This window comes from Scyliorhinus torazame, chromosome 22 (genome assembly GCF_047496885.1).
Source record: "Scyliorhinus torazame isolate Kashiwa2021f chromosome 22, sScyTor2.1, whole genome shotgun sequence".
In the NCBI taxonomy this organism is placed as follows: domain Eukaryota; kingdom Metazoa; phylum Chordata; class Chondrichthyes; order Carcharhiniformes; family Scyliorhinidae; genus Scyliorhinus; species Scyliorhinus torazame.
Window position 1 is genome coordinate 29834136 of NC_092728.1, and position 27322 is coordinate 29861457.

At 50.1% G+C, this 27322-nt stretch overlaps 2 protein-coding genes across 2 annotated transcripts in view; one reads left to right on the forward strand and one right to left on the reverse strand.

Moving 5' to 3' along the window:
• osgep (O-sialoglycoprotein endopeptidase) overlaps positions 1–13600 on the reverse strand; it is a 120280-nt gene extending 106680 nt beyond the window's left edge. The window contains exons 1-3 of the mRNA XM_072488005.1: positions 13444–13600; positions 6597–6720; positions 5142–5261 (exon numbers count right to left, since the gene is read on the reverse strand). Coding sequence (XP_072344106.1) covers positions 5142–5261; positions 6597–6711 — 235 coding nt within the window. The 5' untranslated portion in view covers positions 6712–6720; positions 13444–13600. The remainder of the gene's footprint in view (positions 1–5141; positions 5262–6596; positions 6721–13443) is intronic.
• A 175-nt stretch (positions 13601–13775) lies between these two features.
• Positions 13776–27322, forward strand: part of apex1 (APEX nuclease (multifunctional DNA repair enzyme) 1) — a 30074-nt gene continuing 16527 nt past the window's right edge. Inside the window, 1 exon segment of the mRNA XM_072488006.1 lies at positions 13776–13926. The gene's annotated coding sequence lies outside the window, so the exon portion shown is untranslated.

Consider the following 27322-nt stretch of genomic DNA (forward strand, 5'->3'; position numbering starts at 1 on the left):
TTGACCCACCCAGATACCCACACCCATCCTTCACCCACCATGACACCCAGACCCATCCTTCACCCCCCCCAACCCGGCCCCCAGACCCATCCTTCACCCACCCTGACACCCAGACCCATCCTTCACTCTCCCTGACACCCCGACCCATCCTTCACTCCCCAGATACTCAGACCTATCCTTCACGCACCCTGACACCTAGACCTATCCTTCACCCCCCCTGACACCCAGACCCATCCTTCACCCCCCCCGACACCCAGACCTATCCTTCACCCCCCGACACCCAGACCTATCCTTCACCCCCCGACACCCAGACCTATCCTTCACCCCCCGACACCCAGACCTATCCTTCACCCCCCGACACCCAGACCTATCCTTCACCCCCGACACCCAGACCTATCCTTCACCCGCCGACACCCAGACCTATCCTTCACTCTCCCTGACACACAGACCAATCTTCACCCCCCTCTGACACACAGACCCAACTTTCACCACCCGTCAGATGCCCAGACCCATCCCTCACCCCCCCTGACACCCAGACCCATCCTTCACTCTCCCTGACACACAGACCCATCCTTCACCCACCCAGACCCATCCTTCACCCCCAGACACCCAGACCTATCCTTCACCCATTCAGACCCATCCTTCACCCCCCTGACACCCAGACCCATCCTTCACGCACCCCCAGTCACCCAGACCCATCGTTCACCCACCCTGACACCAAGGCCCATCCTTCACCCACCCTGACACCCAGACCCATCCTTCACCCACCCTGACACCCAGACCCTCCCTCACCCCCCTGAAACCCAGACTCTCGCTCACCCACCCTGACACCCAGACCCTTGCTAATCCACCCTGACACACAGACCCTCCCTCACCCACCCTGACACCCAGACCCATCCTCCACCCACCCAGACCCATCCTTCACCCACCCTGACACCCAGACCCATCCTTCACCCACCCGACACCCAGACCCATCCTTCACCCAGCCTGACACCCAGACCATCGCTAACCCACCCTGACACCCAGACCCTCCCTCACCCCCCTGAAACCCAGACTCTCGCTCACCCACCCTGACACCCAGACCCTTGCTAATCCACCCTGACACACAGACCCTCGCTCACCTACCCAGACACCCAGACTCTCGCTAACCCACCCTGACACCCAGACCCTCCCTCACCCACCCTGACACCCAGACCCATCCTCCACCCACCCAGACCCATCCTTCACCCCCCGGACACCCAGACCCATCCTTCACCCACCAAGACCCATCCTTCACCCCCCCCCCGATACCCAGACCCATCCTTCGCCCCCCCCCAATGGCACCCAGCCCCATCCTTCACTCTCCCTGACACCCAGACCCATCCTTCACCCACCCAGATACCCACAACCATCCTTCACCCACCATGACACCCAGACCCATCCTTCACCGTGCCCCCCCACCCCGGCCCCCAGACCATCCTTCACCCACCCTGACACCCAGACCCATCCTTCACCCACCCTGACACCCAGGCCCATCCTTCACTCTCCCTGACACCCAGACCCATCCTTCACCCACCCAGATACCCACACCCATCCTTCACCCACCATGACACCCAGACCCATCCTTCACCCCCCCAACCCGGCCCCCAGACCATCCTTCACCCACCCTGACACCCAGACCCATCCTTCACTCCCCAGATACTCAGACCCATCCTTCACCCACCCTGACACCAAGACCCATCCTTCACCCCCCCCTGACATCCAGACCTATCCTTCACCCCCCGACACCCAAACCCATCCTTCACCCCCCCCCTGACACCCAGACCCAACTTTCACCACCCGACAGATACCCAGACCCATCCTCCACCCCCAGACACCCAGACCCATCCTTCACCCACCCTGACACCCAGACCCATCCTTCACTCTCCCTGACACCCAGACCCATCCTCCACCCATCCAGACCCATCCTTCACCCATCCAGACCCATCCTTCACCCACCCCCAGTCACCCAGACCCATCTTTCACCCACCCCCAGTCACCCAGACCCATCCTTCACCCACCCCCAGTCACCCAGACCCATCTTTCACCCACCCTGACACCCAGACCCATCCTTCACCCAGCCTGACACCCAGACCCTCGCTAACCCACCCTGACACCCAGACACTCCCTCACCCCCCTGACACCCAGACGATCGCTCACCCACCCTGACACCCAGACCCTCGCTCACCCACCCTGACACCCAGACCTTTGCTAGCCCACCCTGACACCCAGACCCTCGCTAACCCACCCTGACACCCAGACACTCCCTCACCCACCCTGACACCCAGACCCTCGCTCACCCACCCAGACACCCAGACCCTCGCTAACCCACCCTGACGCCCAGACCCTCGCTCACCCACCCAGACACCCAGACCCTCGCTAACCCACCCTGACACCCAGACCCTCGCTCACCCACCCTGACACCCAGACCCATCCTCCACCCACCCAGACCCATCCTCCACCCACCCAGACCCATCCTTCACCCACCCTGACACCCAGACCCTCGCTCACCCACCCTGACACCCAGACCCATCCTCCACCCACCCAGACCCATCCTTCACACCCGATACCCAGACCCATCCTTCACCCCCCCCCCTGACACCCAGACCCAACTTTCACCACCCGACAGATACCCAGACCCATCCTCCACCCCCAGACACCCAGACCCATCCTTCACCCACCCTGACACCCAGACCCATCCTTCACTCTCCCTGACACCCAGACCCATCCTCCACCCATCCAGACCCATCCTTCACCCATCCAGACCCATCCTTCACCCACCCCCAGTCACCCAGACCCATCTTTCACCCACCCCCAGTCACCCAGACCCATCCTTCACCCACCCCCAGTCACCCAGACCCATCTTTCACCCACCCTGACACCCAGACCCATCCTTCACCCAGCCTGACACCCAGACCCTCGCTAACCCACCCTGACACCCAGACACTCCCTCACCCCCCCTGACACCCAGACGATCGCTCACCCACCCTGACACCCAGACCCTCGCTCACCCACCCTGACACCCAGACCTTTGCTAGCCCACCCTGACACCCAGACCCTCGCTAACCCACCCTGACACCCAGACACTCCCTCACCCACCCTGACACCCAGACCCTCGCTCACCCACCCAGACACCCAGACCCTCGCTAACCCACCCTGACGCCCAGACCCTCGCTCACCCACCCAGACACCCAGACCCTCGCTAACCCACCCTGACACCCAGACCCTCGCTCACCCACCCTGACACCCAGACCCATCCTCCACCCACCCAGACCCATCCTCCACCCACCCAGACCCATTCTTCACCCACCCTGACACCCAGACCCTCGCTCACCCACCCTGACACCCAGACCCATCCTCCACCCACCCAGACCCATCCTTCACACCCCTGATACCCAGACCCATCCTTCACCCCCCCCCCCCCCCCGAGACCCAGACCCATCCTTCACCCACCATGACACCCAGACCCATCCTTCACCCCCCTTGACACCCAGACCCATCCTTCACCCACCATGACACCCAGACCCATCCTTCACTCACCAAGACCCATCCTTCACCCCGATACCCAGACCCATCCTTCACCCCCCCCCCGAGACCCAGACCCATTCTTCACCCCTCCTGACACCCAGTCCCATCCTTCACCCACCCTGACACCCAGACCCAGCCTACACCCCTCCCCCAGACACCCAGACCCATCCTTCACCCCTCCTGACGCCCAGACCCATCCTTCACCCCTCCCCCAGATACCCAAACCCATCCTTCACCCCCCCTGACACCCAGACCCACCCTTCACCCACCCTGACACCCGGACCCATCCTTCACCCCCCCTGACACCCAGACCCAATCTTCACCCCTCCCCCCAAACACCCAGACCCATCCCTCACCCACCCTGACACCCAGACCTATCCTTCAACCCCCCCTGACACCCAGTCCCATCCTTCACCCACCCTGACGCCCAGACCCATCCTTCACCCCTCCCCCAGATACCCAAACCCATCCTTCACCCCTCCTGACGCCCAGACCCATCCTTCACCCCTCCCCCAGATACCCAAACCCATCCTTCACCCCCCCTGACACCCAGACCCACCCTTCACCCACCCTGACACCCGGACCCATCCTTCACCCCCCCTGACACCCAGACCCATCCTTCACCCCTCCCCCCAGACACCCAGACCCATCCTTCACCCCCCACTGACACCCAGACCCATCCTTCAACCCCCCTGACACCCCAACCCATCCTTTACCCCCCCCTGACACCCAGACCCATCCCTCACCCACCCTGACACCCAGACCCATCCTTCACCCACCCTGACACCCAGACCCATCCCTCACCCACCCTGACACCCAGACCTATCCTTCAACCCCCCCTGACACCCAGACCTATTCTTCACCCACCCTGACACCTAGACCCATCCTTCACCCCCCCCCCCCCCCAGACACCCAGACCGATCCTTCACCCCCGCTGACACCCAGACCCATCCTTCACTCCCCCTGGCACCCAGACCCATCCTTCCCCAACCCTGACACCCAGACCCATCCTTCACCCACCCTGACAGCCAGACCCATCCTTCACCCACCCTGACACCCAGACCCATCCTTCACCCCCCCCCCCGACTCCCAGACCCACCATTCACCCCCCTGACACCCAGACCCATCCTTAACCCAGCCTGACACCCAGACCCATCCTTCATCCACCCTGAGCCATCCTTCACCCCCCCGACACCCAGACCCATCCTTCAACCCCCCAGATACTCAGACCCATCCTTCAGTCCCCCACCGACACCCAGACCCATCCTTCCCCCACCCAGACCCATCCTTCACCCCCCCGACATCCAGACCCATCCTTCACCCATCCTTCACCCCCACTGACACCCAAACCCATCCTTCACCCCCCTGATCCCAAACCTATCCTTCACCACCACCCCCCCCAGACTCCCAGACCCATCCTTCACCACCACCACCCCCGTCACCCAGACCCATCCTTTATCCCCCACCCCAGACACATCCTTCATGCACCCAGACTCATTCCTTAACCTACCCTGCCCTGCTCATCTTGTTGATGCCCCAGGTTTATACTATTCCACAGAGGCAGATTCATGTCACCCCTGGTTTGATTTTCATACCTTTTGTGTAAGCAATACAATCGATCTCCTCTGGTTTGATACCTGCCAGTTCCAAGGCATCACTCGTCACATCGAGAACACAAGCCCGGTGATGTTTGGCTGTGTCACTCGGCAGGAAACCTTCAACAATGTACGAGATTAGGCACCATTCCATAATTCACATCAGTTATCAGTTCATTCATACATAAACCCACACCCTCGAATGGATCCCCACTGGATGCCTTTATTAGATTCCAGTCTGTAATTCACTCCCGGGTATCTGATATTCCATATATAAACCATCCCGAACATCTCGAATAGATTCTAGAACGTCACCCGCTCCCGGGTATCTGTTATTAACCTTGTCCCTCGCCTGACGTATGGTGCTCCTCAGCTTAAACTACCACCAGTCAGCTCTCCCCTCAAAGGAGAAAGCAGCCTTAGGTCATCTGGGACTAAGTCGACTCCACCTTACTTAATCTCTATATAAGCCACACAGAACCCCTCGGTTTGATTCCAGTCTGCAACTCACTCCCGGGTATCTGTTATTCTATATATAAACCACCCCGAACCCCTCGATTAGATTTCAGTCTGTAACTCACTCCCGGGTATCTGTTATTCTATATATAAACCACCCCGAACCCCTCGATTAGATTCCAGTCTGTAACTCACTCCCGGGTATCTGTTATTCAATATATAAACCACGCCGAACCCCTCGATTAGATTCCAGTCTGTAACTCACTCCCGGGTATCTGTTATTCTATATATAAACCACCCCGAACCTCTCGATTAGATTCCAGTCTGTAACTCACTCCCGGGTATCTGTTATTCAATATATAAACCACCCCGAACCTCTCGATTAGATTCCAGTCTGTAACTCACTCCTGGGTATCTGTTATTCTATATATATACCCTCCCGAAACCCTTGATTAGATTCCAGTCTGCAACTCACTCCCGGGTATCTGTTATTCTATATATAAACCACCCCGAACCTCTCGATTAGATTCCAGTCTGAAACTCACTCCCGGGTATCTGTTATTCAATATATAAACCACCCCGAACCTCTCGATTAGATTCCAGTCTGTAACTCACTCCCGGGTATCTGTTATTCTATATATATACCCTCCCGAAACCCTTGATTAGATTCCAGTCTGCAACTCACTCCCGGGTATCTGTTATTCAATATATAAACCACCCAGAACCTCTTTGATTAGATTCCAGTCTGTAACTCACTCCAGGGTATCTATTATTCTATATATAAACCCTCCCGAAAGCCCTCAATTAGATTCCAGTCTGTAACTCACTCCCAGGTATCTGTTATTCTATATATAAACCACCCAGAATCTCCTCGGTTAGATTCCAGTCTGAAACTCACTCCCGGGTGTCTGTAATTTGTTACATAAACCACCCACTCTGCTGGATTGGATTGTTGACAATATCTCTGTGCCCTGTTTACATGCGATCTCTGTTGCCTACCTTGCCCAGGTGGTGTAATGTAAGTCCTTCTCGGATTGGACAATACCACGCCATCCTTAATGATGCCAACACCAATTTTATTGGCACTGCCCTCAAATCCGATAACGATCGTCATGGCAACACCCTGAAGGGCAGATGAAAAAAAGGCTGACGGATTAGCATTTCTGCTTCTTACACAATATGCACATTTGCTCTGCCGTTTGAGCTCTGGTGTCACTGCCCTCTCCTATAACTGAACTGTGTTCCCCTTTAACTAACGGCCAATTACAAGGGCAATGGAATATCAACGAAAGGAGGTTTTACTGGTTGCACAGAACCTTGGTGAGACCACATCAGAGTTCTGTGTCCAGTTTTGGTCCCCGAATGTGAAATAAGATTTAAATTCATGAGAAACAGCTCGCAGGAGGACTACGAAACGCATTGGCAGGATAAAAGGGTTCACCTTTATTTTGGATTTATAGCCAAAGAGATAGAGTATAAAAATAGGGAAGTGTCGCCGGAACTATACAAGGCATTGGTGAAACCCCACTTGGAGTATTGTGCACAGTTTTGGTCCCTTTTTTTGAGGAGAGATGTAGTTGCATTGGAGGCAGTTCAGAGGAGGTTCTGATTGATTCCAAAGGTGAGGGGTTTGTCTTATGAAGAGAGAATGAGCTGTTTCGACCTATACACTCCCGAGATTAGAATAATGAGATGAGATCTAATTCAGGTAAATAAGATGAGAAAAGGTATTGTCAAAGTAGAGACAGAGCGGATGCTTCCTCTTGTGGGGAAATCTAGAATGAGAGGTCATAGTTTTCGGATAAGGGCTGGCAGATTTAAAACTGAGATGAGCAAAGAACGAAGAAAAGTACAGCACAGGAACAGGCCCTTCGGCCCTCCAAGCTTGTGCCGACCATACTGCCCGTCAAACCTAAAATCTTCTACACTTCCAGGGTCCGGATCCCTCTATTCCCATCCTATTCATGTATTTGTCAAGACGCCCCTTAAACATCACTATGGTACCTGCTTCCACCACCCCCTCAGGCAAGGAGTTCCAGACACCCACTAGCCTTTCTGGAAAAACCTTCCCTCGCACATCTCCTCTAAACCTTACCCCTCGCACCTTAAACCTATGGCCCCCTAGTAATTGACTCTTCCAACCTGGGAAAAACCTTCTGACTATCCACTCTGTCCATGCCCCTCATAAATTTGTAGACCGCAACCTCCATCTTTCCAGTGAGAACAAAATGAGTTTATCCAACCTCTCCTCATAGCTAAAACCCTCCATACCAGGCAACATCCTCTTCTGTATCCTCTCCAAAATCTCCATGGCTGTGTGGCGACCAGAATTGAACACTATATTCCAAGTGTGGCCTAAATTAGGTTCAATGCAGCTGCAACATGACTTGCCAATTTTTATACTCAATGCCCGGTCGATGAAGGCAATCATGTCATATGCTGCCTTGACTACCTTCTCCACCTGCATTACCACTTTCAGTGACCTGTGGACTTGTACACCCAGATCCCTCTGCCTGTCAATACTCTTGAGGGTTCTGCCATTTACTGTTATTTCCCACTGTATTAGACCTTCCAAAATGCATTAGCTCAAATTTAATCGGCTTAAACTCCTGTCATCTCTCCACCCAAGTCTCCAACCAATCGATATCTTGCTGTATTCTCAGACAGTCCTCATCGCTATCCATAATTACACCAATCTTTGAGTCGTCCGCAAACTTACTAATCAGACCAGTTACATCTTACTCCAAATCATTTATATCATAGATCATAGAATTTGCCAGTGCAGTGCAGTATATATATAGAACAAACAGCAAAAGTCACAGCACTGATCCCTGTGGAACACCACTTGTCACAGCCCTCCATTCAGAAAAGCAGCCTTCCACTGCTACCCTCTGTCTCCTGTGACCGAGCCAGTTCTGTAATAAGGAGAAATTACTTCTCTCAAAGGGTCAGGAATATCTGGAATTCACTACACCAGGAGTGTGGTGGTAGCTGGGACTTTGAGTAAATTTAAGGAGTAGATAGAAAGATTTTTAATTAGAAATGGGTTGAAGCATTTCAGAGAACGGGCAGGACTGTGGAGTTGATGTCGAGAGGAAATCAGCCACGATAGTATTGAACGGCGGAGTAGGTTTGAGGGGCTGAATTGCCTACTCCTGCTCCTAGCTCTGGTGTTCTTATGTATCGATGAGGAAAGGTTGAGCAGATTGGACCTTTAGCCACTGGAGTTTAGAAGACTAAGAGGTGATCTTATTGAAACATGCAAAGATTCTGAGGGGGCTGGACAGGTTGGGGACCGGAAGGATGGTTCCTTTTATGGGGGAGACATGATCAGTTTAAAGGGAGTCTCCCTTTCAGAATGGGAGATGACGAGAATTCTTTATGCTTGGAGAGAGCATGGAGGCTAGCTCATTGAATATGTCCATGGCCGAGTTTGACAGATTACTGATAGAAGGGAGTCCAGAGTCAGAGAGGACTGGCAGGAAGATGGAGTTGAGAGCACGGCCAGATCGGTCATGATCTTATTGAAGAGCAGCAACGGGCTCAAAGGACAGAACCAACCTCCACCTGAGTCCGATGTACAGCTGCCCAATTTCTAGATTAATGTCATGATTGTAACCAAAACACCACATACTGGCTAACAAAGGTAGAGATATATTTCTGTCATAAAACAATTTCATAGATACACATATATATCATGTATATACTCCTATATTTTATAGATATACATATATGTCGTGCATACAATCCTATATTATTTTACAGACGCACAAATATATTGTATACAATCCTATACTATTTTATAGACATATATATATCATCTATGTGATCATATATTATTTTATAGACACGTGTATATATAGTGTATACGAGCCTATATTATTTTATAGACACATGTATATTATGTACATGAGCCTATATTATTCTTTAGACACACATATATGTGCACATGTGCTATATACAATGCCGTGCAGGGATCTCTGTGGCAGAACATGAAAGCACACAAAGGGAATAGGAGCAGGAGTAGGTTATTCTGCCCAACAAACCTGCTCCTCCATTCTACACAATAATGGTTGATCTTGGGCTTCAACTCCATTTTCCTGCCCACTCCCCATATCCCTTAATTCTCTGAGACGCCAAAAATCTGCGTCCCTCAGTCTTAAGTGTATTTAACGAGGCAGGGCACCCGCGACCCTCTGGGGAAGAGAATTCCAAAGATTCACAACCTTTTGAGTGAAGTAATTTCTCATCTCAGTCCTAAATGATCCGTCCATTGTCCTGAGACTGATTCCCTGACCAGCGGAAACAATCTCTCAGCGTCCACCCTGTCAAACCCCTTTAGAATGTCATACTTTTCAATGAGATTGCCGATCATTTGTCTAAACTCCAAAGAATATGCACCCAATTTAGACAAACTCTCATCCTATGAAAAGACATACGAATTGGGAACGGGAGTGGGCCACTGTGCTCCTCGAGCGCACCCTGCCATTCAATAAGATCGTGGCTGACCTGATTGTAACCTCAATCCCACATTCTTGCCTTCCCTGAGCTAGCTCTGCCTTAAATATGTTCAAAGACTCTGCTTCTGCAGGCTATGGGGCTGGTTTAGCACAGTGGGCTATACAGCTGACTTGTAATGCAGAACAAGGCCAGCAGCGCGGGTTGTAGCCACCTAAATTGGCCAACTCCCGATTTAAAATGGCGAACGGCAAAGGCTGATGGGAAAGTCAGCCAACATAGACAGAAACCAGCAGCTGCAGGTTTGCTGTGTATTTACCTCTGCAAAGGCCAGACAACATCGATACCAGCGACCATCAGCATAACAATATAGCAGCCATCTGCATACTGATGAGCAATCCCCGGGAACAATAAGTAACATTTTGAACACACAAAGCAAAGCCAGACTCCTCGGCGCCAGCAGGAGCCAACACAAAGGAGGTGAACGAGCACCTCAAGACCGCCAATCGATCAGGGAACCGCGCCAGTATTGGAGAAATCGAACCAAGCGATTGGGACAAAGTCCAATCACTTGGGACCAGGTACAGGGTCCGCCCCGAAAGGCGGGAAGCCCCTGGGGACTATAAGAGTTAAGCCCCAAGTTCAAATCGCTCTCTCTTCACGTCTGCGTCCTGCCCGGGTCACCCAGCAACACGAACCAACATTGACCGTGACCGGTGCAGTGACCCCCGAACAAAGTAAGTCTTAATTCAGACGGCATTTAGTCAACTGGTGTCACATGTAAGTCAGACCAGGTAAGGGCAGCAAATTTCCTTCCCTAAAGGACATTAGTGAACCAGATGGGGTTTTATGGCAACGGTCATCATTGCATTTTTATTTCCAGATTATTATTGAATGCTAATTTGACCATCTACCCAGGTGAGCTTCAAACCCAGGTCCCCCGGACCATTACACTGGGTGTCTGGATTACGGGCCAATTACAACACCAGGTAGCACAGTGGTTAGCACTGTTGCTTCACAGCTCCAGGATCCCAGGTTCGATTCCCGACTTGGGTCACCCTGTGTGGAGTCTGCATATTCTCCCGGTGTCTGCGTGGGTTTCCTCCGGGTGCTCCGGTTTCGTCCCACAAGTCCCAAAAGACATAATTTGGGCAGAGTTAGAAAGGTGCTACGACAGAGGGGAAGGCAGGGGGGTTGGGTCTTCCTAACCTGATGTATTATTACTGGGTGGCGAATGTCGAGAAGGTACGGAGCTGGGTCAGAGGGGTTGATTCCCAGTGGGTCAGAATGGAGGAGAGTTTGTGCAGGGGTTCGGGACTGAAAGCGCTAGCAACGGCGCCGCTCCCGATAGCCCCGGGGAAGTACTCAGGGAGTCCGGTAATAATAGCTTCCTTGAGAATTTAGAGGCAGTTTCACCAGCACTTCGGGCTGGGGGCAGGGTCAAGGGAAATGCCGATTCGGGGGAACCACAGATTTGAGCCAGGGAGGTGGGATGAAAATTTTCAGAAATGGGAGGAGAAGGGGATTAAGACACTGAAGGATTTGTTTCTTGGGGTTGGTATGCAGGATTGAAGGAGCGAGAAGCAAAGTACAGGCTGGAACAGGGAGAAATACATAGATGATACACAGAATTTACAGTGCAGAAGGAGGCCATTCGGCCCATTGAGTCTACACTGGCTCTTGAAAAGAGCACCCAAGGTCAACACCTCCACCCTATCCCCATAACCCAGTAACCCCACCCAACCCTAAGTGCAATTTTGGACACTAAGGGCAATTTATCATGGCCAAGCCACCTAACCTGCACATCTTTAGACTGTGGGAGGAAACCGGAGCACCCGGAGGAATCCCACGCACACACGGGGAGGATGTGCAGACTCCGCACAGACAGTGACCCAAGCCGGAATCGAACCTGGGACCCTGGAGCTGTGAAGCAATTGTGCTACCCACAATGCTACTGTGCTGCTTTTGATTGTTTAGATACGTGCAGGTTCGAGATTTTGCTAGAAAGGAGACACGGAACTTCCCGGAGGAGCCGGCCTCCACATTGCTGGAGGAGGTGCTGACGACATGGGGACTGGAGAAGGGGGTAGTGTCAGTGGTCTATGGACCTATTTTGGAGGAGAAGGCACCGCTGGAAGGGATCAAAGCAAAGTGGGAGGAAGAGTTGGGAGATGATATAGAGGAGGGGTTCTGGTGTGAGGTGCTCCGGAGAATGAATGCCTCCACCTCGTGCGCGAGGTTGGGGCTGATACAGCTGAAGGTAGTACACAGAGCACACCTCATGAAGGTAACATTGAGCCGATTCTTTGAAGGAGTAGAAGATGTGTGTGAACGTTGCGGGGGGGCGGGGGGGACCCCGCTAACCACGTTCATTTGTTTTGGTCCTGTCCAAAGCTCAAGAATTACTGGAAGGAGGTTTTTAGGATAATTTCCAAAGTGGTGCACATGAAACTGGACCCGGGCTCCCGGGAGGCCATATTCGGGGTGTCGGACCAGCCAGGGTTGGAAACGGAGGCAGATGTTGTAGCCTTCGCCTCGTTGATCGCACCAAGGCGGATCCTGATGGGTTGGAGGGCAGCCTCTCCACGCTGTGCCCTGGCATGGTGGGGGGGATCTGTTGGAATTCTTGACTCTTGAGAAAGTTAAGTTTGAACTGAGAAGAAGGATGGATGGGCATTATTCATTATGCACTTTCAAGAACTGGATAACATCGAACATTAGTTGGGGGGGGGGGTGTTAATGGTGGCCATGGGTGATTCCTGATTCCTTTTACTCAGTTGTGAGTGAACATGGTGAACATGTGGGCGAATGTTTTGGGTTTGGTGGGAGGATGGGATCGTTGTTATCAATATGGGGATTTACATATTTGTTACCTATTATTGTTTATTACTGATTATTGTTTATTGTTGGTGGGTATAAATTTGGGAGAAAATGCAAAAAAGGAGAATAAAGAAATATTTTTTAAAAATAAAGACTATTAAAAATTAACGTCACCACCTTCCCCTTCCATGAAGCGGAAGCAATTCAGGTCCCAGCACTGATCCCTGTGGGTCATTAATCATCACATCCTGACAACCAGGAAAAGACACATTTATGTCAACTGTGTTTGCTGTTCACGAGCCAATTTCAATCCATGACAATTAGTATCTGTGAGCTATTATTTTTCATAATAACCTTTCTAAGTAAAGCCCATCAAATGTTTCCCCCTTGTCCACAGCAAGTGTTAATTGCAGAAAGACGGTCAATGTTATTTAAGCATGAATTTCGCTTTGCCAAAACCTTGATAACTAGTTTGACTGGTTAATCATAGAAGAACCCCCTCACTCTCAAATCTCCTCCTCTATAACCCAATCTTTAACTTTGATTCATTTTAAATTCACTTTCTCACCCGGCTTCAGATCACTTCCGGTGTCCGGGGGAAGCCTTTCACCCGGGCGTCTTCTAATCCGCCCCGTTAAATTTACTTCGCAGATTTCCGGTCCCTCCAGCTATCCATTCCCGCTTCCCCCTCCTCCCAATTCGCCAGACAGTGCGTTTCCGGTCCGCTTCCCGGCCAAACTGAGCGTGCGCAGTTGCTCCCCGGCCCGTGCCTTCCGAGCCGCGGAGACCCCTTGTGCTCGTCTCCCCGGCCCGCCCCCGAGACGAACGGTCTCAGCGCGGAGCTCGCTCCCGCAGATCGCGCTCCAACGCGGAGCTCCGCCCGAGGGCTGCTGGTCCCCAGGCCCCAGCTCGGAGCTCTGTGACTGCGGTCTGGTCCCAGCACGGAGCTCGGCTCCCAGGCCTCGTGTTGGTTCTCTTTCTCTCGGGTTGTGGAAGATGCCGAAACGAGCGCAGAAAGAGGAGGCGGTGGAGACAGGACAACAGCAAGCGGGTAATAACCGGGGAATAACAGGGAATAACCCCTCCCATGGTGACCCACCTCCCAGTGTGACCGTCACCCCCACCTCCAGACACCATGGCATCAGGACAAACATGGGCAAGGAAACCTCTTCTGGAGTCCACAGAACCCCTTTAGCGGAGAAGGAGGCTATTTGGGCCATAAAATCTGTACTGACCCTCTGAAAGACCACACTACCTAGTCCCCCTCACCCTAGCCCTGTAACCCCACCTAACCTGCACTTTTTTGGACTGGGGAGAAACAACACCCGGAGGAAACCCACGCAGTCAAGGGGGGATGTACAAAGTTCGTACAGACTGTGACCCGAGGCCAGAATTGAACCTGGGTCCCAGGCGCGGTGAGGCAGCAGTGCTAACCACTTTGCCACCGTGCCAGGTCAGTTTAGCTCAGTTGTCTGGACGGTTGCTTTGTGATGCGGAGCGATGCCAAGAGCGTGGGCTCAGTTCCCGTACCAGCTGAGGTCATGCATGAAGGTCCCTCTCCTGAGCTGTGATGACCCTGAAGTTAAATCAGCACCAGTCATATCACTCCATAGCAGTTCATGTTCCTCCGTGGATTAGAACATAGTGCAGAAGGATGCCATTCGGCCCATCGAGTCTACACCGACCCACTTAAGCCCTCACTTCCACCCTATCGCCGTAACCCAATAACCCCTCCTAACCTTTTTGGCCACAATTATCATGGCCAATCCACCTAACCTGTACGTCTTTGGACTGTGGGAGGAAACCGGAGCACCCGGAGGAAACCCCCTGTTATTGGCCAGGGTTTAGAGAACCCCAAAGTGTATCATGGGAGTTCAGCTCACCCACAACCTTTAATAGATTGTGCTATGGGAAGCACACGGCCCACTCTATAGGTGTGGTACAGCAGAAATGGAAAAGTATTTTTTAAAGCAAAACAATGTTTATTCTATAAACTCAAGTTAAGGGTGTATAATCATCTGGAAAGGAATAATTTGATTAGACATAGTCAACACGGTTTTGTGAAGGGTAGGTCCTGCCTCACAAACCTTATTGAGTTCTTTGAGAAGGTGACCAAACAGGTGGATGAGGGTAAAGCAGTTGATGTGGTGTATATGGATTTCAGTAAAGCGTTTGATAAGGTTCCCCACGGTAAGCTACTGCAGAAAATACGGAAGCATGGGATTCAGGGAGATTTAGCAGTTTGGATCAGAAATTGGCTAGCTGGAAGAAGACAAAGGGTGGTGGTTGATGGGAAGTGTTCAGACTGGAGTCCAGTTACTAGTGGTGTACCACAAGGATCTGTTTTGGGGCCACTGCTGTTCGTCATTTTTATAAATGACCTGGAGGAGGGCGTAGAAGGATGGGTGAGTAAATTTGCAGATGACACTAAAGTCAGTGGAGTTGTGGACAGTGTGGAAGGATGTTACAAGTTACAGAGGGACATAGATAAGCAGCAGCGCTGGGCTGAGAGGTGGCAAATGCAGTTTAATGCAGAAAAGTGTGAGGTGATTCATTTTGGAAGGAATGACAGGAAGACCGAGTACTGGGCTAGTGGTAAGATTCTTGGCAGTGTGGATGAACAGAGAGATCTCGGTGTCCATGTACATAGATACCTGAAAGTTGCCACTCACGTTGAGAGGGTTGTTAAGAAGGCGTACGGTGTGTAGAGGGATTGAGTTTCGGAGCCATGAAGTCATGTTGCTGCTGTACAAAACTCTGGTGCGGCCGCATTTGGAGTATTGCGTGCAATTCTGGATGCCCCATTATAGGAAGGATGTGGAAGCATTGGAAAGGGTGCAGAGGAGATTTACCAGAATGTTGCCTGGTATGGAGGGACGATCTTCAGCAGTCGATTTCAGTGGGAGCGGTGCGCAAGTGATTTCAGGGAGCATTGTGCAGGTCAAGGTTCGGAGGTGGAGGAGCATCTGGCAGGGAGAGAACCTGCGAACATCTAAGACACTCCGAAGGTAAGAAGGTAAGTAAGTGATTTTTACTCATTTTTACTTTTATACCTTTTTCAAATTGTGTGTCGGGGGGAAACTGAAGCGACATCACAGAAAAGCTGTGACCTGAGTGGCTGGTTGGGAATCTACACTAAATTTTTAAAATTAAGCATTGGTAACTAATTAAACATAATTACTTAATTATAATTTAGAGGGGTATCTAAGCCAGAGATCGGAGAGTACTATATTTAGCTTTCGCATTTCTATTAGAAATCTAGTGCTAGGAAACAGATAGCTAGCAGTAACTTTGAAATTTTTTTTTAAATAGATACATATTTTTTTTAATTTTTTTAATTTTAATTAATTGACGCAATGTCAGTTAGAGGGGTGCAGTGCTCTGACTGTGAGATGTGGCAGGTCCGGGAGGCTTCCAGCGTCCCGGATGGCTTCATCTGCAGAAAGTGCACCCAACTGGAGCTCCTCACAGACCGCATGGTTCGGTTGGAGCAGCAATTGGATGCACTTAGGAGCATGCAGGTGGCGGAAAGCGTCATAGATCGCAGTTATGTAAATGTGGTTACACCCAAGGTGCAGGCAGAGAAATGGGTGACCACCAGAAAGGGCAGGCAGTCAGTGCAGGAATCCCCTGTGGTTGTCCCCCTCTCGAACAGATATACCCCTTTGGATACTGTCGGGGGGGATAGCCTATCAGGGGAAAACAGCAGCAGCCAGAGCAGTGGCACCATGGCTGGCTCTGATGTTCAGAAGGGAGGGTCAAAGCGCAGAAGAGCAATAGTAATAGGGGACTCTATAGTCAGGGGCACAGATAGGCGCTTCTGTGGACGTGAAAGAGACTCCAGGATGGTATGTTGCCTCCCTGGTGCCAGGGTCCAGGATGTCTCCGACCGGGTAGAGGGCATCCTGAAGGGGGAGGGCAAACCGGCAGAGGTCGTTGTACACATTGGTACTAATGACATAGGCAGGAAGGGGCATGAGGTCCTGCAGCAGGAGTTCAGGGAGCTAGGCAGAAAGTTAAAAGACAGGACCTCTAGGGTTGTAATCTCGGGATTACTCCCTGTGCCACGTGCCAGTGAGGCTAGAAATAGGAAGATAGAGCAGCTAAACACGTGGCTAAACAGCTGGTGTAGGAGGGAGAGTTTCCGTTATCTGGACCACTGGGAGCTCTTCCGGGGCAGGTGTCACCTCTATAAGAAGGACGGGTTGCATCTAAACCGGAGAGGCATAAATATCCTGGCCACGAGGTTTGCTAGTGTCACGGGAGGGTTTAAACTAGTATGGCAGGGGGGTGGGCACGGGAGCAATAGGTCAGAAGGTGAGAGCATTGAGGAAGAACTAGGGAATAGGGACAGTGGGGCTCTGAGGCAGAGCAGACAGGGAGAAGTTGCTGAACACAGCGGGTCTGGTGGCCTGAAGTGCATATGTTTTAATGCAAGAAGTATTACGGGTAAGGCAGATGAACTTAGAGCTTGGATTAGTACTTGGAACTATGATGTTGTTGCCATTACAGAGACCTGATTGAGGGAAGGGCAGGATTGGCAGCTAAACGTTCCAGGATTTAGATGTTTCAGGCTGGATAGAGGGGGATGTAAAAGGGGAGGCGGAGTTGCGCTACTGGTTCGGGAGAATATCACAGCTGTACTGCGGGAGGACACCTCAGAGGGCAGTGAGGCTATATGGGTAGAGATCAGGAATAAGAAGGGTGCAGTCACAATGTTGGGGGTTTACTACAGGCCTCCCAACAGCCAGCGGGAGATAGAGGAGCAGATAGGTAGACAGATTTTGGAAAAGAGTAAAAACAACAGGGTTTTGGTGATGGGAGACTTCAACTTACCCAATATTGACTGGGACTCACTTAGTGCCAGGGGCTTAGACGGGGCGGAGTTTGTAAGGAGCATCCAGGAGGGCTTCTTAAAACAATATGTAGACAGTCTAACTGGGGAAGTGGCGGTACTGGACCTGGTATTGGGGAATGAGCCCGGCCAGGTGGTAGATGTTTCAGTAGGGGAGCATTTCGGTAACAGTGACCACAATTCAGTAAGTTTTAAAGTACCGGTGGACAAGGATAAGAGTGGTCCTAGGATGAATGTGCTAAATTGGGGGAAGGCTAATTATAACAATATTAGGCAGGAACTGAAGAACATAGAATGGGGGCGGATGTTTGAGGGCAAATCAACATCTGACATGTGGGAGGCTTTCAAGTGTCACTTGAAAGGAATTCAGGACCGGCATGTTCCTGTGAGGAAGAAGGATAAATACGGCAATTTTCGGGAACCTTGGATAACGAGAGATATTGTAGGCCTCGTCAAAAAGAAAAAGGAGGCATGTGTCAGGGCTAAAAGGCTGGGAACAGACGAAGCCTGCGTGGAATATAAGGAACGTAGGAAGGAACTTAAGCAAGGAGTCAGGAGGGCTAGAAGGGGTCACGAAAAGTCATTGGCAAATAGGGTTAAGGAAAATCCCAAGGCTTTTTACACGTACATAAAAAGCAAGAGGGTAGCCAGGGAAAGGGTTGGCCCACTGAAGGATAGGCAAGGGAATCTATGTGTGGATCCAGAGGAAATGGGCGAGGTACTAAATGAATACTTTGCATCAGTATTCACCAAAGAGAAGAAATTGTTGGATGTTGAGTCTGGAGAAGGGTGTGTAGATAGCCTGGGTCACATTGCGATCCAAAAAGACGAGGTGTTGGGTGTCTTAAAGAATATTACGGTAGATAAGTCCCCAGGGCCTGATGGGATCTACCCCAGAATACTGAAGGAGGCTGGAGAGGAAATTGCTGAGGCCTTGACAGAAATCTTTGGATCTTCACTGTCTTCAGGGGATGTCCCGGAGGACTGGAGAATAGCCAATGTTGTTCCTCTGTTTAAGAAGGGTAGCAAGGATAATCCCGGGAACTACAGGCCGGTGAGCCTTACTTCAGTGGTAGGGAAATTACTGGAGAGAATTCTTCGAGACAGGATCTACTCCCATTTGGAAGCAAATGGACGTATTAGTGAGGGGCAGCATGGTTTTGTGAAGGGGAGGTCGTGTCTCACTAACTTGATAGAGTTTTTCGAGGAGGTCACGAAGATGATTGATGCAGGTAGGTCAGTGGATATTGTCTATATGGACTTCAGTAAGGCCTTTGACAAGGTCCCTCATGGTAGACTAGTACAAAAGGTGAAGTCACACGGGATCAGGGTCATAGAAGGCAGAGAGTAGCAATGGAAGGATGCTTCTCTAATTGGAGGGCTGTGACCAGTGGTGTTCCACAGGGATCAGTGCTGGGACCTTTGCTCTTTGTTGTATATATAAATGATTTGGAGGAAAATGTAACTGGTCTGATTAGTAAGTTTGCAGATGACACAAAGGTTGGTGGAATTGCGGATAGCGATGAAGACTGTCAGAGGATACAGCAGGATTTAGATTGTTTGGAGACTTGGGCGGAGAGATGGCAGATGGAGTTTAATCCGGACAAATGTGAGGTAATGCATTTTGGAAGGTCTAATGCAGGTAGGGAATATACAGTGAATGGTAGAACCCTCAAGAGTATTGAAAGTCAAAGAGATCTAGGAGTACAGATCCACAGGTCATTGAAAGGGGCAACACAGGTGGAGAAGGTAGTCAAGAAGGCATACGGCATGCTTGCCTTCATTGGCCGGGGCATTGAGTATAAGAATTGGTAAGTTATGTTGCAGCTGTATAGAACCTTAGTTAGGCCACACTTGGAGTATAGTGTTCAATTCTGGTCGCCACACTACCAGAAGGATGTGGAGGCTTTAGAGAGGGTGCAGAAGAGATTTACCAGAATGTTGCCTGGTATGGAGGGCATTAGCTATGAGGAGCGGTTGAATAAACTCGGTTTGTTCTCACTGGAACGAAGGAGGTTGAGGGGAGACCTGATAGAGGTCTACAAAATTATGAGGGGCATAGACAGAGTGGATAGTCAGAGGCTTTTTCCCAGGATAGTGGGGTCAATTACTAGGGGGCATAGGTTTAAGGTGAGAGGGGCAAGGTTTAGAGTAGATGTACGAGGCAAGTTTTTTTACGCAGAGGGTAGTGGGTGCCTGGAACTCGCTACCGGAGGAGGTGGTGGAAGCAGGGACGATAGTGACATTTAAGGGGCATCTTGACAATTACATGAATAGGATGGGAATAGAGGGATATGGACCCAGGAAGTGTAGAAGATTGGAGTTTAGTCGGGCAGCATGGTCGGCACGGGCTTGGAGGGCCGAAGGGCCTGTTCCTGTGCTGTACATTTCTTTGTTCTTTGTTCTATCTTATGAGGAAAGGCTGAGGGACTTGAGGCTGTTTTCGTTAGAGAGAAGAAGGTTAAGAGGTGACTTAATTGAGGCATACATGATGATCAGAGGATTGGATAGGGTGGACAGTGATATCCTCTTTCCTCAGATGGTGATGTCTAGCACGAGGGGACATAGCTTTAAATTGGGGGAGATAGATATAAGACAGATGTCAGAAGTTCTTTACTCAGAGAGTAGTAAGGGCGTGGAATGCCCTGCCTGCAACAGTAGTGGACTCGCCAACACTAAGGGCATTCAAATTTCAAATGTCATTGGATAGACCTATGGACGATAAGGGAATAGTGTAGATGGGCTTTAGAGTGGTTTCACAGGTCGGCGCAACATCGAGGGCCGAAGGGCCTGTACTGCGCTGTAATGTTCTATGTTCCATGTTCTAACATTTTTAAAACAAACAGTGAACATCTTAGCAACCATTAATTCAAATACAACCCCCAAAGAATACAACACTAAGTCATGCGTACGCTGTCCTTTTAACATCCAGAAGACTTACAAAAAACATAACTTTTAACAGATGCACATCAGGTTAAAGTCACTACTCAGAACATTTATAATTCTGAATTCACCAAATGATCAAGAGACAGTCTTTTCATGGCAGAGAGAACAGCAGTACACCTGCTTTGCCTGGCTTCAGCTCCAACACTGAAAACAAAACCAAAAAGACAGACACACACAAGCTTTTCTCAAAGTGAAACTAAAAAGCAGAGCCAGAGCTCAGCTCCACCCACACTCTGACATCACTGCAATGACATGAGCAGCCAAACATTTCTTTAAAGTGACAGTCTCATGACACCACGCAGACACAGGGAGAATATGCTGACTCCGCACAGACAGTGACCCAGCGGGGAATCAAACCTGGGACCCTGGTGCTGTGAAGCCACAGTGCTAGCCACTTGTGCTACCGTGCCACCATTGTGATGACTTTCATCAAAAAAAGCATGTACTGTCTCTCCACCCACCCCCCACTCAGCTGATGAATCAGTTCTCCATGTTGACCACGACTTAGAGGACACAGGGAGTAACAAAGGTACAGAATGTACTCTGGGTGGGGTACTTCAATATCCGTCATCAAAAGTGGGTCAGTAGCACCACCACAGACCGAGCTGTGGACATATCTACTAGACTAGGACCGCCAGCAGGTGGTGAGAAAACCAACATATGGGGAAAAACCTACTACATCCTCACTAATCTGCCCGCTGCAGATGTAACTGTCCAAAGCGTAACCAACTTGTGGAGACAAAGTCCCGTCTTCACATTGAGGAGACCTGCCATTGTTTTTTGTGAGGCTCCCAGCATGCTAAATGGGATAGACTTCGAACAGATCTAACAACTTGAGACTGGGCATCCATGAGGCGTTGTGCAGCATCCGTAGCAACCGTATTGTACTCAGCCACAATCTGTAACCTCATGACCCAGCATATCCCTCACTCTACCATTACCACCAAGCCAGGGTTTAACCCTGGTTCAATAAAGAGTGCAGAGTGCATGCCAGGAGCAACACCAGACATACCTAAAAATGAGGTGTCAACCTGGTGAAGATATAACATCGGACTACTTGAGTGTCAAATAACATAAGCAGCGACTGATAGCCGGTGCTAAGTGATCCCACAATAAACACATCAGATCTAAGCTCTGTAGTCCTGCCACATCCAGCCATGAATGGTGATGGACAATTAAATAGCTCACGAGAGGGGACTCCACAAAAATCCTAATCCACAATGATGGGGGAACCCAGCACATCTATGCAAACGACAAGGCTGAGTCATTCACAATAATCTTCAGCCTGACGTGCTGAGTGGATGATCCATCGCGTCTCCTCTGGAGGTCCCGTGCATCATACATGCCAGTCTTTAGCCAATTTGATATCAGTAAAGTGATGGAAGGAGATATCAACAGTGCTATCAAGTGGCGCTTACTTCGCAATCCCCTGCTCACTGATGCTCAGTTTGTGTACTGCCAGGGTCCCTCAGCTCCAGACTTGATTTCAGCCTTGGTTCAAACATGGACAAAAGAGCTGAATGTCAGAGATGAGGTGAGAGTGAGTGCCCTTGATATTTGACTGAGTATGGCTGTCATGTGAGTGTCCCTTTTATCACATGGCTTCAGTGATGTCATTGTGCAGGTGGAGCTGCCCTGTGGTGAGCTGTTTTGGTTTCATTTTCAGTATGGACTGCTGTGGACTCCAGAAGAAAGAACTGTTCCCTGTCTCTCTCTCTATTTTCATTGTAAAAACAGTTGGGGAAAGCCAGTCTCATTCAAGTGAGAATGTAGAATGCTGGACCCTGCCTTTGAAAAAAGGGATTTTTGATTTATTTGATTGTGTTTTTGAATTGGAACAGTTAAGGAGGAATTCATTAAGTGTTACACATAGATTACTGTGGCTGGGCGGTATATTTATCTTTGTAATTGATAAAAATTCTTGCTGTGTGTGTTAACTAAGTTCTTAGAATATCGCTTCTCGGCCTTTTAGCTAAGATAAGCATGAAGTGAGGTGCAATGCCTGGATCTGGTATGTCTCCATTGTGGGGACCATGAATTGGATTCAATTTGAATTGTTTTTTGGAGCAGGCAAGGAGCTGGATTAGGGGCTTTCCCCTGTCCACACTCTGAGCTCTGGTTTTGTAACTCTTGTAAAGTAAAAGAAAAATTAAGTACTTAGAATAACGCTTGTTTTGATTTACCTGTAGTGAAGGCTCATGTGCTCATCCTAGCCAAATTCAACATAAAGGTTATAGATCAGGTTGACTTCAGAATATACTTTGGAGTTTCTAAGCCCTGGCCCATAACAATGGCATCCAGGAACCCCAGCAGAACTGGAGTCAATGGGAATCAGAGAGAAAGCTCCCCACTGATTGGAGTCAAACTTGACAAAAAGGAAGATGATTGTGGTTGTTGGAGGTCAGTCATCTCAGTCCTGGGACATCACTACAGGAGTTCCTCAGCGTAGTGCCCTAGGCCCAACCATCTTCAGCTGCTTCATCAATGACCTCCCTTCCATCATAAGGTCAGAAGTGGGAATGTTTGCAGATGACTGCATAATGTTCAAACCCATTCGCAACTCCTCAGATAATGAAGCAGTCCATGTCCAAATACAGCAAGACCTGGGCAATGTCCAGCCTTCGTCTGACTAGTGGATAGTTACAAGGGGCGGCACGGTAGCACAGTGGTTAGCACTGTTGCTTCACAGCGCCAGGGACCCGGATTCAATTCCCGGCTCGGGTCACTGTCTGCGGAGTCTGCGCGTTCTCCCTGTGTCTGCGTAGGTTTCCTCCTGATGCTCCGGTTTCCTCCCACAGTCCAAAGATTAGCAGGTTGGGTGGATTGGTCACGCTAAATTGCCCCATTGTAACCAAAGGTTTAGTGGTGTTGCTGGGTAACGGGGATAGGGTGGAGGTGTGGGCTTAGGTAGGGTGCTCTGACAGGGGCCGGTGTAGACTCGATGGGCCAAATGGCCTCCTTCTGCACTGTAAATTCTATATTTGCATCACACACGTGCCAGGCAATTTCCATCTCTCAAAGAGAGGACCTAACCACCGTCCCTTGGCATTCAATGGCCTTACCGTCGCTGAATTCCCCAGGGTTTTGATAGTGGGGAATACCATTGATCAGAAACTGAACTAGACCAGCCATATAGATATTGTAGCTACAAGAGCATGTCAGAGGCGAGTAACTCACTTCCTGATTCCCCCAAAGCCTGTCTACAAGGCTTAATTCAGAATTGTGATGGAATACTCCCCACTTCCCTGGGTGAGTGCAGCTCCAACATCACTTAAAATCTCAAAACCATCCAGAACAAAGCAGCCCTCTTGATTGGAACCCCTTCCACAAACATTCACTCCCCCCATCACCGACGAACAGTGGCAGCCGTGTGTACCATCTACAAGATGGACTCACCAAGGGTCCTCAGGCAGCACCTTCCAAACCTATGACCACTACCATCTAGAAGGATAAGAGCAGCAGATACCTGGGAACCCTACTGCCCTGAGGAACTCCTGCCTTGGAAATATATCCTTCACTCCTTCACTGTCGCTGGGTCAAACTCCTGGAACTCCCTCCCCAACAGCACATTGGATGTAACTACGCCACATGGACTGCAACGGTTCAAGAAGGCAGCTCACCATCACCTTTCCAAGGGCAATTAACAATGGCCAATAAATGCTGGCCTGGCCAGTGGCACCCACATCCCAATGATGAATAATAGAAACTTGAACAGAATGTGAAGGGGGTGGAGTCAGGGAACGTATCTCAGAAGCGGCTAACCCTACCCAAGGTCAACACCTCCACCCTATCCCCATAATCCCAGTAACCCCACCCAATACTAAGGGCAATTTTGGACACTAAGGGCAATTTATCATGGCCAATCCACCTAACCTGCACATCTTTGGACTGTGAGAGGAAACCCGAGCACCTGGAGGAAACCCACGCACACACGGGGAGGATGTGCAGACTCCGCACAGACAGTGACCCAAGCCGGAATCGAACCTGGGACCCTGGAGCTGTGAAGCAATTGTGCTATCCACAATGCTACCGTGCTGCCCCACAGTAGCATTCTATTCATTTTTGTGGGATGGGGGCTTCGCTGGCTGGGCCAGCATTTATTGCCGTAGGATAGTGGAGGATTTGGCGATGATAATGCCATTGAATGTCAAAGGGCAGTAGTTAGATTCTCTCTTGTTGGTGATGGTCATGGCCTGCACTTTGTGGCGTGAATGTTACTTGCCACTCGTCAGCCCAAGTCTGGATAATGGCCAGGTCTTGCTGCACTTACAAGTGGAATGCGTCAGTGCCTTTCGCGACATTCCCACACCTGATCTTATGTAAACATGGTCATTGATGAAGCAACTGAAGATGGTTGGGCCTAGGACACGACCCTGAGGAACTCTTGGATTGGATTGGATTTGTTTATTATCACGTGTACCGAGGTACAGTGAAAAGTATTTTTCTGCGAGCAGCTCAACAGATCATTAAGTACATGAGAAGAAAAGGGAATAAAAGAACATACATAATAGGGCAACACAACATATACAATGTAACTACATAAGCACTGGCATCGGATGAGAGGTTAGGAATAATGTTAGTTTTAGAATTAATTTTTAAAATATTAGAACGAGTATAAGTTAAGTAAAAAGTGGATCTGTAGGGGAGAGCTCGCAGAGAGTCGCCTCGCTCCGGCGCCATCTTGGTAAGCAGTGATGTCCTGGAGCTGAGATGATTGATCTCCAACCACCACAACCATCTTCCTTTGTGCCAAGTATGACTCCAACCAGCAGAGAGATTCCCCCCTGATTCCCATTGACTCGTTTTTTGCTCGGGCTCTTTGTCATACTCAATCAAATGCTGCCTTGATGTCAAAAGCAGTCCCTCTCACCTCACCTCTGGAATTCAGATCTTTTGTCCATGTTTGAATCAAGGCTGGAATGAGATCAGAAGCTGAGTGACCCTGGCAGAACCCAAATTTTGTGTCCATGACCAGGTTATTGGCGAGTAAGTGTCACTTGATAGCACTGTTGCTGACTCCTTCCATCACTTTTCTGATCAAGATTAGACTAAGTGGGTAGTAATTGGCAGATTTGATTTGTCCTATTTCTTGTGTACAGGATACCTGGGGTAAGTTTCCACATTGCCAGATGGATGCTGGTGTTGTAGCTGGACCGGAACAGTGACGAGAGGTGAGGCATGTTCTGGAGCACAAGTCTTCAATAGTATTGCCAGAATATTGTCAGGGCCTTTGCAATGTCCAGTGCCTTCAGCTGTTTCTTCATATCACGGGTGAAGCAAATTGGCTGCAGACTGTCATCTGCGATGCTGGGGACCTCTATCATCCACTCGGAACTTCCTCCTCCAGTGAGTTGTTTAATTGTCCACCGCCCTTCACAGCTGGATGTGGCAGGACTGCAGAGCTTAGATCTGACATATTGATTGTGGGATTGCTTAGCTCTGTCTATTACTTGCTGCTTATGCTGTTTGGCACAAAGGTAGTCCTGTGCTGCAGCTTCACCAGTTTGACAGCTCATTTTTCGACACGCCTGATGTTGGTCCTAGCATGATCTCCTACACTCTTCATTGAACCAGGGTTGATTCCCTGGCTTGGGGCTGTACTGGACCTGGTATTGGGGAATGAGCCCGGCCAGGTGGTAGAAGTTTCAGTAGGGTAGCATTTCGGGAGCAGTGACCACAATTCAGTAAGTTTTAAAGTGCTGGTGGACAAGGATAAGAGTGGTCCTCGGGTGAATGTGCTAAATTAGGGGAAGGCTAATTATAACAATGTTAGGCGGGAACTGAAGAACATAGATTGGGGGGCGGATGTTTGAGAGCAAATCAATATCTTACATGTGGGAGGCTTTCAAATGTCAGTTGAAAGGAATTCATGTTCCTGTGAGGAAGAAGGATAAATATGGCAATTTTCGGGAACCTTGGATAACGAGGGATATTGTAGGTCTTGTCAAAAAGAAAAAAAGAGGCATTTGTCCGGGCTAGAAGGCTGGGAACAGACGAAGCCTGTGTGGAATATAAGGAAAGTAGGAAGGAACTTAAGCAAGGAGTCAGGAGAGCTAAAAGGGGTCACAAAACATTATTGGCAAATAGGGATAAGGAAAATCCCAAGGCTTTTTACACGTACATAAAAAGCAAGAGGGTAGCCAGGGAAAGGGTTGGCCCACTGAAGGACAGGGAGGGAATCTATGTGTGGAGCCAGAGGAAATGGGCGAGGTACGAAATGAATACTTTGCATCAGTATTCACCAAAGAGAAGGAATTGGTGGATGTTGAGTCTGGCGAAGGGTGTGTAGATAGCCTGGGTCACACTGAGATCCAAAAAGACGAGGTGTTGGGCGTCTTGAAAAATATTAAGGTGGATACGTCCCCAGGGCCTGATGGGATCTACCCCAGAATACTGAAGGAGGCAAGAGAGAAAATTGCTGAGGCCTTGACAGAAATCTTTGGATCCTCATTGTCTTCAGGTTATGTCCCGGAGGACTGGAGAACGCCCTGTTGTTCCTTTGTTTAAGAAGGGTAGCAAGGATAATTGGGCAGCACGGTAGCATTGTGGATAGCACAATTGCTTCACAGCTCCAGGGTCCCAGGTTTGATTCCGGCTTCGGTCACTGTCTGTGCGGAGTCTGCACATCCTCCCCGTGTGTGCGTGG